At 38.2% G+C, this 17,809-nt stretch overlaps 1 protein-coding gene and 1 long non-coding RNA gene across 2 annotated transcripts; one reads left to right on the forward strand and one right to left on the reverse strand.

The window, feature by feature from the left end:
* Positions 1-5,542: 5,542 nt before the first annotated feature.
* On the reverse strand, positions 5,543-14,479 carry LOC149067997 (uncharacterized). Its single transcript, XM_089251829.1, has 3 exons — positions 14,229-14,479; positions 8,286-8,948; positions 5,543-8,171 (listed from the first exon to the last, which is right to left on the reverse strand). The coding sequence occupies exons 1-3, from the start codon at positions 14,377-14,379 to the stop codon at positions 7,561-7,563; spliced, it is 1,425 nt and encodes a 474-aa protein (XP_089107955.1). The 5' UTR covers positions 14,380-14,479; the 3' UTR covers positions 5,543-7,560.
* Positions 14,480-15,355: 876 nt separating this feature from the next.
* Positions 15,356-17,445, forward strand: LOC149067998 (uncharacterized). Its single transcript, XR_016195181.1, has 2 exons — positions 15,356-15,831; positions 16,413-17,445. It is a non-coding gene; the product is annotated as an uncharacterized LOC149067998 (long non-coding RNA).
* Positions 17,446-17,809: the final 364 nt, after the last annotated feature.

Raw genomic sequence — 17,809 nt, forward strand, 5'->3', positions numbered from 1 at the left:
ACTTTTCAATTTCACCCAAACAGATCAGAATGGAGGAAGTATTCTCTTGGATCATTAAAAAGTTCCTAAGTGTTTTTAAAGCTCCTGAAGCTCGACTTCCTAAAAAATTGGGTCAAAAGTCGGCTTCTGATTCATCATCTGATTGAGCCACATGAACTAAAATCGTTACAAGAGTTCGACTCAGATAAGAGTGAGCGTCCTTTGCCCAACGGCAAACAAAGTCTTACCATGCCCCCCAGCTATTGTCTAGCGCATTAACAACATTCACCCAACCCTTGCTTTTCTGCACTTTCTCTAAAAAGCCCATCTTTATTTGGGGTTGACAAATCCTTTCATGTTAAGCGATCTTCCATTTAAACGGTTCATATCAACCGTATTTTTTAACATTATATCGCCATACAGAATGATAGGACCAAGGAGTCTTTTCTTGTTAAGAGGGTTCACGTTAATGAGATTCGACTGTATTTTAAAAATTGTCACTAAAAATACCCCGTAAATAAATTTTTTTAGTTCAGCACTGTATACAAAGTACGGGGCAAATCAAATATAAACCAGGATTATTTTATAATTTTTCAAAAGGTTTGGAACTGGTTTTTTCCAATGATGTGGAAGTTTTCTAATCCCAGTCCAAAGAAGAAAAAAAAGAGGGATGAGTGTGTGCAGCCAGTTCTGCATATGCTCCTCTACTTCAGCATCGTCGTCACATTACTGTCCTCCCTCCGATGTCTCTTCAAGCACAGTCCAAATGAATTAGTCACAAAGTGATAAATCTGGACTGCAGGAAGGGTGTTATAAAGCTGACCAGCCTACTGCTTTTTAGTTAATATAGCTAGGGGCCTACACATTATGGCATGTACTGATCTGTTAGAAATTCCGCAGAGGAATGTGTATGAGATGCATGTATGGTAAACTAGTAGTCATTAACCATTTAAAGGGCAGACATTTTTCCAAAACCCATAGGAAACAATGTATACACAGGTGATCTCACTATGGGGACACCACGTCGGAAAAAATTAAGAGGTTTTTTAACATTTTCCTGATCAGCATTGGGACTGCCACAGTGGACATCACTAAACCTCCCAGAAAATTCCACCTATTTTCGAGTATACAGGGTGTCCTGTAAGTGATAATGTTGCCTCTACCCCCCATTGCTCATAGAAGTACGATTCCAATTTAAAAAAAAGCTCAAAAGGCATTCAAAAATTACCCTGTACCAGTTTTGAGAGCGAAAATACAGTGTCACAAAATAAATAAAAAAATCTACATTTTTATACGGTCCCTGTGTCCTCTAACTCCCAATTAGAAAGTTGTTGCCCTATACCTTCTGAGGTCAACAGAAAAAGTTTTTATGTTTCTATAAGTGCAATATTCACTAAGATATTTGAATTCAAACACCAAAAACGAATGAGTGACACTCCCTTCCCTCATTTATGCGGTCATAAGCATCCCTCTCGGGTAATTCCTAATGGATTAGTACATGTATGAACATATTGTGCGTGCATATGCATGGCCCTTAACGCATTTATGTTGCCAGAGTTATGATTGTTGTTATACTAGTGCTGGGACGTGTCTTCTATAGTTTGAAGTGAAAATAAAAGATGCCCGATTTTTCATGTTATGTAAGTATCACGTTAAAGGTCTGCCTGCTCTCTGCAGAGACACTTTTAAAGAGGAAAGAAAACATCCAAAACAAGAGTTAGTAATGTACCAGGGTCATCTACCGACATACCATCCTTTTGGAATAAAATTCCGGTTTATATTTGATTCAACCTACGTGAATTTGTTCCTTAAAAATAAACTTCTGAGTCAGTTCAATTGAGAGAGTCCCTGGAAGTGACAAGGTTTGGTAGATCTGATTTTGTTCTAAACTCCCCCCCCCCTCCTAATCGAATGCTCTCCCAGTCATTTAAAAAAAATGCAGTACCTGTGCCAAGATTTAGCGCAATTCTCTAAAAAAAGCCAGAAAAGCATAATTAGGCTATTAACCACATACAGGGTGAGTCAGAAAAGATGGAGAAAACTTTAAGAGGTGATAGTACACACCAATACAAACAATTGTCAAAGAATGCATGGTCTAACATGAAACGCAAACATTAAAATGGTATGGCTGTTGAAATTTATCAGAAGAAAAAACAACATGCATGCAAATGTAACCTAGGGAAGAAGAAACCTTATTCAAATCGGCATTCAGTGAATAAAAGGCGCGGTCGCCAGCATTGTGAAATTAGGCAGCCCCATTTCCCACAGCTGTGGATGTAAACGTGTAAATGTTTTCGGATTGGGCAACCGCCTGTGGGGGGAAACTCTCACCATACATTCATGCTGCCTCTGTGGTACTTCCATTTGTAGCTCCATAAATGAAATGCATGTCTGCTTTTTCAATATCACTAAAGTGAGCCATTATCCCATACATTACAACTGTTAGAATAGTTGCCCGCTGGAATAACTCCACAGGGCCGTCATCCGCGCCTTTTATTCACTGTGAAACAAACGTGCATACAGTTTCTTCTTTTTTCCCCACATTACATTTGCATGCATGGTGTTCTTTTTTCCTCCCAATAAATTTCAACAGGGATGCCATTTTAACGTTTGCGGAGCAGCCATTTCGAAACACACTAGCTCGTTAGCGTTTCATTTTAGACCACACATGCTTTGATGACAACTGGTGTGTACTATCACCTCTTAAAGTTTCCCCCCATCTTTTCTAAATCACCTTGTATTATTGAATGAAATTTTTGGGGTTCTATAAAAGAAATCTTCAATTGATTGGGGGGAAGCACATTCACCTTCCCCGAGGCCAGAAAAAAATACTGACAATTACAAGCAATAGCAACACACAAACACTGGAAAACAGACGGCACAAAAATATCCATTCCGCACAATTTTTTTATCAAAAAATTACATTTGATTCTAGGACATTTTTTAAGTAGAAAAGCGGTTCGCACCTTTTCTGGTAAGACGCAATAATCAACATCACACACACACACACACACACAAATTGCTCAAAACCTCACAGTAAAAATACTTTTCATACAAAGGTTTTCTCCCAAATATTTATAATAAAAAAAATCGTTGGGGAAACAAATATTATTTGAATACTCAACACCAGAAAAAAAAAAAAAACATTTATAAAACAAACATAAAATTTTGACACGTAGAAGAATCATCAGGTCTTCAAAACTTTTTACATAACAAAAAAAAGAAACCACAAATCTTAGTAAATATTTTCCAAAGCTTCGTCATACTAATGCACCTAGACGAGAAATTAAGCTGCGTGGCATCGTGATAATATAACCAATATACAAAATAAATCCAGTGTCCCCAGTTTATCGTGAACATGGAAGAAAAACATTTAGTTTTGTTCACGGTTAAAAAGGCACCTTCTTGGTTATGTTCTCGATGACGTTTTTCTCCTCTTACAGTAGTATTGAATTATTCTAATTAATGGCATCTTAATCCAATATTCCACGTACAATTCATATTCATAGAAGATCTGTTTACGATATCAAACTGGTGCGGGAAAAGGGATATATATATAGCCGTGTCTTTCATAAGATGTCCAACATCTCTAAGAACCACATAAATATATAACATAGAAACCTTTAAAACATTTTTTTAGTTCGAAAAATACAGAAAGCTACAGACTTGTTTAAAAAAAGTAGAAGAGCAGCAGTGGATCCTAGAGATTCAAAGGAGAATCGACAATAAAATCATTCATTGCTCTTGGCTTCATACACTTTGATGTGATTCAGTTGTTTTACCTTACAGTTGAGCTTCAGTTTGAAAGCATAATTCTTTCCGAAACATGCTCATAATCTGAAACACTCGTTATACCAAAGCAAACTTCCAATAAGAAGTAATGGAAACTCAAAACGATTCATTCCACACTACAGTCTGCCCATGGGCAGAGATGGGGGGGGAGGCAGCGTCAAAAGTGGAGTGGGCAAATCTATTGTATATATGTATACATGAATTGACATCATCATCGTGCCCTCCAGCAATAATGACCTTGGTCCCCCCACCCCCAGACTTCCAAGTCTATCTCGGCCTATGATTTTACTTTGCGTTCATTTTCAAACATAAAGTGCTGGTTGATTTCTTTCATATCAACACAGCACATTTTTAGTTATTTTACATTGAGGCAAGTATTTTCAAGTATATAAAGGACAAAGGACTTCACTTTGAAATCAATGTTTGCATTAACATGCCAATAAGTGGGGGGGGGGGGGGGGAAGAGAGAGACATTTTTTCAGACTTATGTGTCTATGAATGCCACTTCCATAATCAACAGCAGCTCAAAAAATAAGGCCAGAATCAAAGAAGTCCCCCCCCCCACCCCTGAACTATTGAAGGAGTTTCGCTAATACAAATAAAAACAATATATCACCACCTTATATAATGAAAACCCTCATACATAAATTTTTTCTCGAAAATGACTTTCACAGCTTTAGATTGAGGACATCATATCTTATCTATTGCAGCTTCTGATAAGAAAGAAAATTAGCGCAACAATCTGCTCTCTAAAACAAAAAAAATTAACCCCTTTTGTGTGATATTCAATTCTTTTTTTTTCTTTTTTCGCTCTTCCTGTAAATTTCAAAATTTTTGATGTACGAGATACTCATTATAAGGTGACTATATATATATATATTTTTTTTTTTTTTGATTTGGTCTTTCATAAATAAAAATAACAGACAAAAAATCCTTGGGCCTTGCCCACAGTAAGAGCAAGGAAAACGTCGGCTAGCTGTCATCACATGATGGGAAGGGAATTCGGTAAATGTACTACTTGTATTGCAAGAAATTGCTCATTAATGAACGTTTATTATATCTTGCTCATTCATTGATTCTACATTTTCTGATTGCCCCCATGAGCGAAATCCCTTGTAATTCAAAAGTACAGTGGAACTTTGGAACGACGGTTAACAAGCAGTTCACCTAATGAGCAAAAATTTTAAACAAATTTTGACTCAGTTAATGAGCAATGATTCACATTGCAAGCAACAATTTTACGCTTTGTTCATTTATTTTCATGTTATCACAACTTAGCTGATTATTTTTTTCTTTCACTCTGATCCTTTGATCATTTTTGTCGCACCACTGTCATTCTCTGTACACAAGAGATGATTAGACCTGGACCTACAATTTATTGCCAATTCCAAACGGCAGGCTTGTTTTTATACTCATCGAGAGGTTGGTGCCCTAACCCTGGGGGACTTCCCGTGGTAGAATTTTTTTCTGCAGTCATGTTGCCGTTTCCGTTGTACCTGTGTCAGGAAAGATTTCTGACAAGGATGAACAGGGTATCAAACTCACGCCACCTCTGAACATCCTTTGGTACTTCAGGCGAGTATCTTATTGACCTGGGCTACCGTGCCCTTTTGCTTTCGCCTTATGGAATTGCAAATAATATTCTCCCCTAAAGTCTCCAGTAAGCATGCTTCACTCGAAAAATGAACACACATGTATGTGTGAATATTAACGATATGAAACTAAATATAGCAGTGTAGCTGTGTGTACGTGCACTTGAGGTTTTTTCCCCTTCAAATTCTGCTTGGATAAAACCATGGTCTGATTTGCATTATTGAATGCAACTTTGAAAGGCTATCTCATGAACAGAAGCCACTACCTGCCGAAGAGATTGTGTGCTTGAGAAAGACCATGGACTGGGATGCATGATGTTGGCATTCAAGAACTAGGGGTGAAAAATGTCTACAGGTTGACGGTAGATGAAGTGATGGATCTCTTTCACATGCACCAGCAAGAGTTTATGGACGTTATCTCATCTGAGGAAAAGAGAAGTAAGGGGATGCCTTCTATCACATAAAATGAGATTAGAGAGATGTGGTAGAATGTGGAAATCAGTGTGAAACTCTGTAGAAAAGCCACTCAAATAAAGCTGTAGCAGTGTGATAGCAATAAATCTCTCCAACGAACACTGCAATTTCCTATTTCCTAGAAATCCTAAAAAGGAGGCAAAAGCAAGTGTCATAGGATAACGCTCTTTTTGAAAATCATGTGAAAAGAATAAGTTTGTAAACAACAAGGAGTCTAAATTGTCCTAAACGATAGTCCTCCTCTCTCATCGTTTCAGTTAATAGTCAATCATGTTTGTAAACATTATCGTATTGTATGTTTATTTATATTATGTATATTTTATTGTATTATATATCATGTGTTTAATTATTGATTGAATTCCATTTTTATTCGTCATTTTTATGTAAGTGAATAATCGTGGAATGAATTATCTGAATTTCTATTATTTCCTATGGGGAAGTTTGATTGGAATAACAAGCACATTGGCTGAACGAATTAAGCTTGTTAAACCGAAGTGCCACTGTATTGGGAAAAAGAAAAGGCTACATCACGATGCACATAAAATTTTGTTTCTCCTCAGATATTCTGAAGAAAATGCTTAACGGATAGACAGATGTAAGGGATAATAGTACGAGCAGTAAAGAGCAGTATTAATGGCTGAAAATCACACCCAATCAACTTATGGACATCAATAGAATGTCACTAATATATGGTCTGCAGCTAAAGACAGTGAAAGCTCAAAGTGGGTACCTTCAACTGTTGTCACAGCGTGGACCATATTCTACATTTTAATGAGGCTGGGTGAGCCACTAAGCTATACTGAACAGTTACCAGGGAAATGGGGGGTCAAAAAACCATGCACTGAAGTTGACCCCTGGCTTAAAGCTTCTTAGTTTCTAAAATGGAAGACCATGAATTTTATTTGATACATATTTAAGCAGCACCGAAATATTCATGCAAACAAGACCATTGCCTGACACAATAGTTTCCTTCAACGAAAATGTTCTGAAAGTAATAGTTTTCTATCACACATTAGAAATACTGTTGCAATTCCAATTAGAGACAATTCTGCAAAGAGAAATTCTTGACCCATGTTGCACTAGGGGTTGACAAATTTGGAAAAGAATTTAGGTGACAACCGAATATTTTAAGAACCAAGTGTAGTTATTTTTTCACAGCAGGTAATCACACATGGAAAATCCGGTGAGCCAATCCCATTTCTTTTAGTCGCCATGATAACATAGTGCCTGGGATTTGTCAAGCCCTGGGTTACAATACCATTCATTTGGCAAATGGTAAAACATTCAAAAACTGAAATGCAGCATTTAGTGCAGAGTTTCCATAACTTTTTGTTCTATCACCACCACTGCCCCCCCCCCCTCCAGTTTGGCCAACCCATGGGATAATATATTATACTCATAGTTTCTACCCCCCAAATTATTGACCACTTTGGGAAACACTGATCTAGAGTATAAGAGCGGGAAAAAATGTCATGTTTGAGTTTAACAGCACAATAATAAAACACTGTATTCGGCCACCAAAGAAAAATAGTTTTCATGCTCAAAAACTAGTATATTAAAAAATTTTTTTAGGCACTGATGGAGCAGATATGCGATGTAACTCCGCAACCAGGTCAATGAGATAAAAAGGAAAAACAAAAGAGATGAAACATGTGAGAAATGAGTTTCACGTCAAATAACAGCACATCAAATGATATAGACACACACTTGTGCACACGAATGATCATTTGGAAAGATTTTCCGCGATGAATGAGAGAACTTCCATCAGCTCCCCATGCCGCTTGCTGTTAGCAGCCTCCCGCTTCCGATCAAGTTCCTTCCAGTCCTTCCAGAAACCATCCAACCACTGCACCAGCTCCGAACCGTTTGAGCTGGGACCATTCATCTTACTGTTCCCGTAATTCTGCAGTCTGGGCGGCGGAGGGGGCATCCGGTTAGCACTGTAGCTTGCTGCACCTTCATCATTGTCACACCAGTTAGATGTCGAGAATGCGAAAGGAGAAACTTCTATGGTCATGTTTTCTGGCTCCTCCACCTGCTTGAACATGTCCATACTAGCCCCATGCTTGTAGAGTTCGCTGAGGCGGTTGAAAAAGGCACATTTCTTTTTGTCGTGGTGCTTCCTGTTGTAGATGACGGTTTTTTCGTATGTGCTGGCCAAATTCTTCCATTTCTTTTCCAGATCGCTGGTACATAAATCTAAACCTTCTTTGCGCATGATAGACGTCACTTCCTCTAATAGGTTAGAGTTCTTCGAATTGAAGCTTCTTGAGAAAATTTTGAACTCCTTCAGCAGCTCCAGAAATTTCATGGTACACATCGAGTTCCACGAAACTGCAAATGAACAGATAAGAATATGATTTCGTTAAAATGTACCACAAAAAGTTTGTTATTGCTAAACATTTATTCGACACAAGTAACTCATTTCTAAAAAAAAGACAAACATACATGGAGTTTTTCCATTTTGGCTTTGCGCTGCTGCCGTTGTTGGCTGCAACTTCCTCTTGGCGGCACTGCCGTTAACAGCTTGCTTCTCTCCAAGGCAACGATGAGAATGCATCTCCTGTGAAGTGGTAAATTTACCATAACACAGACCACACTGATACAATGGGTAAAGCTCCTTTTTTGGCACGATTTTTCTTTTCTGAGATGATCTTGGATGATTCAATACAGGCGTTTCATACCCTTCTTCGGGATCGACCCTAGGTTTCTTGGATGTGCGAACAAGCCGTATTTTCTTAGTGGAGTTTTCGTCAGCCGAAACGTTGTAGCTAGAATCCATACTGGCATCTTCTTCCTGGGCAGCCGTGCCAGAATTGCTGGAATTGTCGTCGCTAATCTGGCCGGAACCGTACACGTCCTCCAACTCTTCCAGGTAAGGAAACTCCTTTTTCAAAATATGCGTTGAATTGTATTCAGTGATTCGCCTAAACATAGTTCTCAATGATTTCATTCGGTTACAGATACGATCCGGTCCTTTCACGTAACCCTGTTTCTTCATTCCAATAGAAATTTCTTGCCACAGATGTTTCCTGGAGTATTCCGGATACTTCCTGGAGTAGGTCTTGTACAGGTTTATCATTTTTTTCGTTTCTTCTGTACCCCATGCAGCTGGAAAATAAAAATTTGCAATAAGACGCAATAATCACCATCACACACACAAATTGCTCAAACCTCACAGTAAAAATACTTTTCATACAAAGGTTTTCCCCCAAATATTTATAATAAAAAAAATCGTTGGGGAAACAAATATTATTTGAATACTCAACACCAGAAAAAAAAAAAAAACATTTATAAAACAAACATAAAATTTTGACACGTTGAAGAATCATCAGGTCTTCAAAACTTTTTACATAACAAAAAAAGAAACCACAAATCTTAGTAAATATTTTCCAAAGCTTCGTCATACCAATGCACCTAGACGAGAAATTAAGCTGCGTGGCATCGCGATAATATAGTCAATATACAAAATAAATCCAGTGTCCCCAGTTTATCATGAACGTGGAAGAAAAGCATTTAGTTTTGTTCACGGTTAAGAAGCCACCTTCTTGGTTATATTCTCGAGGACGTTTTTCTACTCTTACGGGTAGTATTGAATTATTCTAATTAATGGCGTCCTAATCCAATATTCCATGGACAATTCATATTCATAGAAGATCTGCTTACGATATTGAAGTGGTGCGGGAAAAGGGATACATATAACCTAGTCTTTCATAAGATGTCCTATCATTATACAAAATGATGGGAACATCATGGAAACACCATACACTTCGGGGAGGGGGTAGATGCATTTCACTTGAAACTACAATCACTAGTTCAACAGAAATATCAATCAAAACCACTCAAATGACAAATTTATGAAATTTTTTATTAAACTTTCGCCAGAGAAACACATTTGGTTAGGTCAACAACCTTTTTAACTGATAAAAATGAGACAGATATACTTGCAACTAACATTATAAGTAGGCTACATAGACCTATATCATAGCTGACAACTTTGGAGAATCAGAATCTGAGAGGTTTTCACGTGGATCCAAATTCTGTACAAAAATTAATATAAAAAGGATCTTTAAAACATTTTAGAGATTTTTCATTAGTAAAAGGGAAATTTTAGGGATATTTTCCAATTGAAGAAAACTGTGATACCATACAAGCAATCGCCAATCATGGCCAACCAGTAGGTAAAATTCCTTGGGTTAAATACCTTTGACTCGCAAACCAAAAAATCCCCATTGGGCCCGAAATGGGACGCTAGGATAAAGCAGATACACGCAATCATGTAAATTTTGGATTTCGAAAGGCCAGATTGACGCTTGCCAATCAGTTAATTTTCTGCTTTCTCCCCAAAAAATGAAATATTTTTTGCGATTTGACGGAACGGCAACTATTTACACATCGCTTATGATATATAAATGTCTGTGATATACAATCATGGACAAAATTTGAAAGATATAAGAATTTTTCAAGAGTTCAGGAGATAGAATAGAAATTCTGGAGCCTCCCGGAAAATCAGGGGGACTTGGCAGCTATCAGTCAATTCCGTTCTTCCTGAAGGTCCATGATTGTGAAGTATCAAATGAAAACAACGAGGAATCCATATGATTCCTATGATGAATTTAAAAAATATCTTTTTCTTTCTATTTTAAAGTAAAAAATATCTTTGATGAAAACTTTTTTTTAATTTTATGCCCAAAAAATCAGAGAGGGTCCCTTATACACATTAAAATATGGCATAATCTTGGCCATAAGGTTACCACAAATGTAATCAGCTTAGTAATTTCTTTAAAGCCAAGTTTTCCTAGAAGCAGGTTTCTACAGCGCGTGCAGCGTGAAAACTCTGATTGGTCAAAAAAACCAGAAATTCAAGTTTTTAACCAATCAGCGTTTTCACGCTGCACAATTTCTAAGGTGCAGAATTTCTACTCCTAGGAAAACCTGGCTTAATACCAGATGTATATATCTTCCAATAACACTCCAGTGGTCTGCATGATTTGATCCCAAACACAAGGGAAAGAGTGATGCAATTTAATACTTGCAACTTTGGAGAATCAGAATGAGAGATTTTTTTGCACAGATCAAATTCCACATGAAAATAAATACAAAAGGGGATTATATTCTGGAAAAATAATGTAGAGGTTTTTCATGAATAAAAGTAAAATTGTATATAGAGGCTTTTCCTCCTCTTCCAGAAACGAGACATTGTGCGAGTCATAGCCGATTAGCGCCAAGTCATCAATCATCGCTACCCAGTAGGTCAAACCTCTCTCTCTCATCTGCCATTGGGCCCAAAATGGGATGTACAGACTTGGGAAAAGCACATACAAGTCGTCTCGCTAATTTCGGATGTCAAAAGGCTGAATTGATGATATTGATATTTAGCGAATTTTGTCTTTACACCCCCCCCCCAAATTATTTTTTTTTGTGATTTGACAAAATGACAATTAACATTTTTGGTCATAAAAAAACAACCTTTTTTTCAATAAATTCTTTAGGAATTATTCCCCCCCCCCACCCAAAAGTAGGGCCTCTCAAAATTGCACATAATGAAGGAGTTAAGACTCTAGAAACTGTAATTAAATACATCAAGCAACAAGAACAAGCTACAGGAATAGATGTAATGATGCTGCTACTATACTACCACTTAACCGTACATGCGCCCTTGTACACATTCCTCTATGGAACTTCTAACAAATCATCACATCCCAGAATGTGTTGGGAGTGCATGTGTGGCCCTAACGTATTATGTTGTCAAGTTGCGATTGTTTTGTGTTCGTGTTGCCATCTGTCTTCCATTTGCTGAAGTAAAGATGTAAATTTTTGTATTTTTATGTTATGTTCGTATTGTGTTGTAAGTCTGCCTGCTCTCTGCAGAAAGGATTTTAAATGGAAGACCGGCTCACATTCACGTTTCAAAGACACGACGCTGCAAAGATGACGAGACATGGCAGCGAAAAAACGGCACTCGTCAGGAAAGCAGACTGAAATTAAAAAAAATTTTAAATCACCCCCACAGGACTTTCAGAATATTCTATTCCTATGTTAATTTTTTCTTGTTTCATTTTAAAACATGATTATTAGGTTCGTAATGTGTAAAATTATAACATTTGACGTTTGATTTTGAGTTCGATGTTTAATAGGCTTTTTCATAGCATCTCCCCACTATCTGCCATTTTTGCTTATCCGACACTCTGCCGGCCTGTTTACGTCGCATAAGCGAGACTCTACTGTAGCTTGTATTTTGCACAAGAGCTATTGACAATATGCTACATCATTATCGTAAAATTATTATTCAAATTATCACTTTATTATCAACAAAAGATTTAAGACATAAATATATCTTACCTTTTTGTCAATAAGGCACCTTCAGAACACATTTTTTTTTGTCTTCACACGTTAGTTGCGATACTGATACTATTACAGATTTACAGAAATATTTTGAGTAAAGATCGAATGGAACCAAAAAAATTATTACTGGGTGCGAAGGTGATGATAAAAGCATTTTAGATAGGAAAACACATAGAACCATAGGCAGATACAGGCTTTTCAAAAAAATCACCAATTGTATATACTAAAACAGAGAGAAAGAAGGGGAGCAATTATTCACCGCTGCCTACGCCAATAAATACAATAGTTTTGGTGAATGAGGGTTGCTTGCCCCTTTTGCAATTTCGTCTCATGTAGCTTGCTTGTAAAATGGCTAAAACACTCAAACAGTAACAGCATGAATCCTGATTTAATTATAAAGCCTATCAATATAGAAATATGCCTATACAACAGAGAAAATTGTTTTCATTGTATTGATGTGTGCAGAGACATTTAGAGCAAGGGGTCTTCGATGCATGGCCCATCAAGTTCTTTGGTAACCTGTGTAATATAGCTTAATGGCCTACAAGCCTAAAAACTGCCCCCCCCCCTTTAAATTTTGCTACCCGGGACAATGCCCCAAGTTCTGGTCCTGTCCAAAAATATCTTGCAGCATGCCTAACTCTTCTCACAGCCGCTCCCCCTCCAACTGCTGCGGCACATTGTTTCCATGAATCCTGTGTCATTTCTCCTGATGATATAGACAGCCTACTGTTTACTTCACATCCTCCACAATAGAGAGGAATGTTCCCGTCAACGGGACCATTTCAACAGACCACTCCTGCAGAGTCCCCCTTTTCTTTTTGGGTCCCTGGGATGTGCAGAGGCCCACCATGATGCGATGCCTTCATCATGATGGAGGAGGCCCCAAAGCAGAATGTTTTGCGATGTTCTGCAACGAGCCCTCAGCTGACTGAAAATGTTCTGCGGTAAAAATTCGAATATACATTATAGCGTTTTTCTACATTTTTCTTAAAATTCTTCCAGAATGTTCTGCAACAGCACTGGTTGTTCTGCGATGTACGTCGGCATATTCTGCTTTGGGGGATGGAGGTATATTACTGCTTGAACTGAAAAATATTTTGAGGGAACTGCCTGGGCCTGACTTAAAAAAGCATCATGATTTTTCCCCAAACCACATTAATTTTGGAAGTTATCATGAAATAGTGCTAGGTGCATGTAAGGTTTCGCCACACTCCTATGCTTTTATTCCAATCATTACTGAAATGCGCTACCGCTCGTGCAATCGGCAGATAAATTTGACGAAGGGGTTTTGCTGAGTTGATGTGCACCTCTGCTTGCACCAACAAAGGTCTAAGGTAGAGTTTCCCACCCTTTTTGTTCCATCATCCCCTTATTCAGAATTTTTTATCTCCCATCGCTCCCACCAAACAAACTAACCGATAGAATTCTATGCTTCTAGCTTCTAATGCCCCCCCCCCCCAGGGCATTAAAATTCCACTCCCCCACCAAGTGAGCAATATTGGGTAACACTGGTCTAATGTCTAAAGCTGAATTTTCCCAGGAGCGGGTGCATGCAGCATAAAAAGACTGGTTGGTCAAAAAACCAGAATTTCAGGTTTTTAACCAATCCCATCCATCACACTACACCGTGGCACAGAAACCCGACTCCAAGGAAAACCCGGCTTAAAAGACACTCATGGACCAATCCCTTGACCTCAAGGCAAAAGTGGATTTATGGTTTTGTTTCCCCCCCCCCCCCAAGTCCTGTAAATAAGCCTCATGATGTAGGCCCCCCATGGTAGGTCCGGCTTTATGCAACAACAGATTCATGCAATAACATTTGATGTTGATGCAATGGTCTCATACGGGTTTGAAAAAGTTAGGGGTTCGGACCCTGATGCATTAACACCCCCCCCCCCCAAAACCGATTGGGATTCGTATTCGAGCTTTAAAAACAGCAGCTGAATTGAATTATGATGTAGATTTATTGAAAATACGAATTCAAAATAAACAATGGAGGGAAAAATAGTACGGAAGGAAATTATGTATGAGGTTTGTGGATACCTTTCCAGTCTTTGCCTTGTTCAGATTCATTCGCCGAAGCGACAGGGTTATCATCCGGAGCTTCTCTGGAATCCATCGGATCCGGAGACGATAAAAGTTCCACTTTCACTTCCACGGAACTCGGATCACCTGAGACGCCGACATCAGCCATTTTGGACAGGCAGTCAAGCAGTTCAAGTTCCTCTGGCTCAAACGACGGAGATCAGACGGCAGGAAACAAAAGTATCGTAAAGCACTTATAGCTCAGTATCGTAAAGTCACGATATTTTCAAATCGCGCACTGACCATACTTCCCGTTTAATAATTCACATCTTGATGACTAGTGCTTGGATTTTTGTGAATTCAGATGAAAAGTCGTTGCCAAAGCCGCTTGTAAGTTAAGCGTACCCACTCAATGTTAAAGAAAGGCCGCGGAATTGATGGCAGCGCCATCTGAAGTTTGATGGGTCAAACTTGCCGATTGATCACGTGGCTCCCACGCTTCTCTTCCCCCCTTCCCTTGATCGCGTTATTCCGATTTCAACTTTGATTTATTTTTCAGTCTATTGCTACGGAACCTAAAAATCTTAATTCCCACTAAAGCGGACATTTTTTACTTCTTTATAGGAGACGTACTTGTGCCTAAAAGTATAAATCACTCAGTAACAATAACAATGTTATCGACACTTCAACAGCTAAATCTATACTTGTGAACACCCGTGTTCGTGTCATTTTACACCCATCAAATGCACGCAGACTTATTCAATAAATATAATTTTAGTTGGCCCTCAGAAGGCCCGTTTTTATAATTTTAAAGATGAACAATTTTTCCAAAATAACCACGAGCAATAGCTAACCAACCTAACCGAGAGTCTTCACATGAGTAAGTAAACAAAATGGCGCCGTGATGGGGAAATGCATTATGGGAAATGACTTTCCTACCCGATGCTAGCAGCCAATCACAGGCCAGCAGGCACCCATCTAAACAGAGAGGGCGCTGATGCCGTTTGGCTACCAGTTTAACGATAGGACTGTTTCAATAATACGCTTACTCTTAATGCAGCTTTGGTCGTTGCCGACCACATTTTTCATTCAATTCCTCAAGAGCACATCCCACAAACTGAGCTGAAAATGAATGATCAGTTCAGTTATTTTTTTCGCACATAAGGAGAAGTCCAAAGCAAGCAGACAAGTCGAGTGATTTTCCATAGGGGATGGTCATAGTAGCCAAAAGCCCTGTATAATTATTGTATCAAGTGATTTTCCAGTTTCATTAGTACTGTTCGTGCTGCCATCTACTTTTCAAACCAGATGTGACGGATGTAGTGATGATACTTCCGATCAAGAAAGTTGAATTTTTCATTCACCCGTTTCCTCTACTAGAAAAGAGCTTGGAAAGCAGCAGACAACAATGGCTTTTGGCAGCCAGAAGGCCCTAAATCTCAACGTGGGGCGCGCCCCATGAGAGGGCAATTAGATTTTTTAAGGGAAGGGGAGCAATTTGAGAATGAGTTTATATTACTGCTCATGTGGAACATTTCAGAACTTCCATTTTTATATCAATTCAAAATTTTTTAACACTTCCCGCCCAAGTTTGGCGATAAACTTGGATTATCTTTATTAGGTAAACCATTAATAAATCTGGTAAACTTGTGCCAACCTAACCGCACATTGGAAAAAAGAGAAGTAGAGTGAGAAAAAAATAAAATGGAAAAGTATAAGGAAAAAGTGTCGGATAAGGCAAAAAAAATTTTTTCTCAAGAGTTCTCTTTCACACTCTTACATGCATATAGTATAAAGATACGTGTGGGGGAAAGAAAGAGTAACTTCCGCAGATATAGGGTTACCATAAAGCTTTGTGATAGTGATGAAAGAGGAAAGAAAACAGAACTTGTTTGAATTTATTCCACTGGTGTTTGAATGTAATATTATGCCCATGATTGCAAAGAGGTTAAACAATTTCTTGTGTGTGTGATGGCTTCTTTCTTTTATTTTTCCTCTCAGTGTTTTCTTTGGAAGGGGGGTTTGGCCAGGGGTTCTTAACGCTTTATATTTCATTCACAATTTGTGCCAGTAAGGCGAAGTCCAAGGATGCCCTGCCAATAAAATTAAGAAAAATAAAGGTCACACAGACCTTTTTATAAAATAATATTCTCTATAATAGCAATGTAAAAACAAGTTAATTAAGAATATCATACTTTTCAGAATGTTATGCTGTATTCAAGGCCTTTAATCAGATGTTTCGTCTACTACTGCAGTGGCCATCATCGGTGCAGGTGACAATGAGCAAGGAGACAAAACTTCTTCGGAAGACCATGACCTCCTGGCACTTTGGCTGAAGACATTGCGGAATCTGTATCTGTTGTGTTTACTTTTAACACTTTGTTAGCCGAGTGGATAACACATGGGTATTTATTTTGATGAGTATTTATTATTACGTTAGACTTAGATAGATTACATACATATAGATAGGAAGAATTTATAAAGCGGAAAGAGCAGAACATTTAGACATCTTGTCTACTTGATGTCCGAGGTGGAACTCCCTAGTTCCCCTTACACAACACTAGGTGGCGTTGTATGTTCTTATCAGTTTAGTTCTTTTAGTCATTTCATATAAGGACACCACAGTATCGTTGTGATGTTGCACATTTTGAAATACTAATGATGTGAAAATAATCTCTTGGTGTTGAATGTAGTTTAGCCACTCCAGCTGGTACCGGCAGTTATTTCATCATATTTTTCTAGTCACCACTAAAGTTCAGTAGGTATTCTAATCATGATGAAATAGTTAATGAAAAAGTCTGATGACATACGAAATGATCGTGCGAATCGTATCAACATACAAGTCCTAGGATGTGTTTATTCTCCGAGCATTTCTTCATGTGTGGTCGTTCGATATGATCTGGTGCGTTCATCTAGTTCTACAATAACTGGTGGTGTTCTCCATTGCCAATTGTGTTCCTGAGATTCCTTGGTGATTGTGAACTGTCTCACATCAGTGACCAGATACTCAGTTATTGTCGTAGCCCTAGTGGACATTAGGATGTCTTACTAAAAGAGTAGATTGTCTACAGCAGTATCGGGTGAGATCGAGAGATCACTCTTGTTTATTCAACATTTTTTTTTGGTATTATGTAATTTAAAATACAAAATCAGAATTAACTTAGTCTGTGATGTTTGAGTATTAAAATGTAATTGTGTCAACACAACTCTGTTAAATAAATGTTTTGATTTGAAACTTGCCTTCGTTTCTATTATTATTGCCTGTTGACTTAGCATGGAATTGAGAACTACGGGACAGTACCTTGTAATACGCTACAGATTCATGTTACACGCGACACTGAAAACATGCTCCTAGGGAAACTGATTTAGTGCCGTCATCTAATTTCCAACTCATGTGATGATGAAAAATCAGGGAGCTATTCTATTTAGTTCCTTATGAGCAGAGGCCACAAACTGAACTGGAAGGTTCAATTATTTTTTGGGCATCGGGAGATGTCTAAAACAAAGAACCTTGAAAGAAGCAGACGACAGAGAAAAATTAATGTTACTTTCAGTGTTTGCTATCTAACATCAAAATTAGAGGTGACTCATGTAGTGAT

The sequence above is a fragment of the Pholcus phalangioides genome, unplaced genomic scaffold (assembly GCF_987345545.1).
Source record: "Pholcus phalangioides strain wild (caught in Gottingen) unplaced genomic scaffold, Ppha-v1.0 ptg000027l_1, whole genome shotgun sequence".
In the NCBI taxonomy this organism is placed as follows: domain Eukaryota; kingdom Metazoa; phylum Arthropoda; class Arachnida; order Araneae; family Pholcidae; genus Pholcus; species Pholcus phalangioides.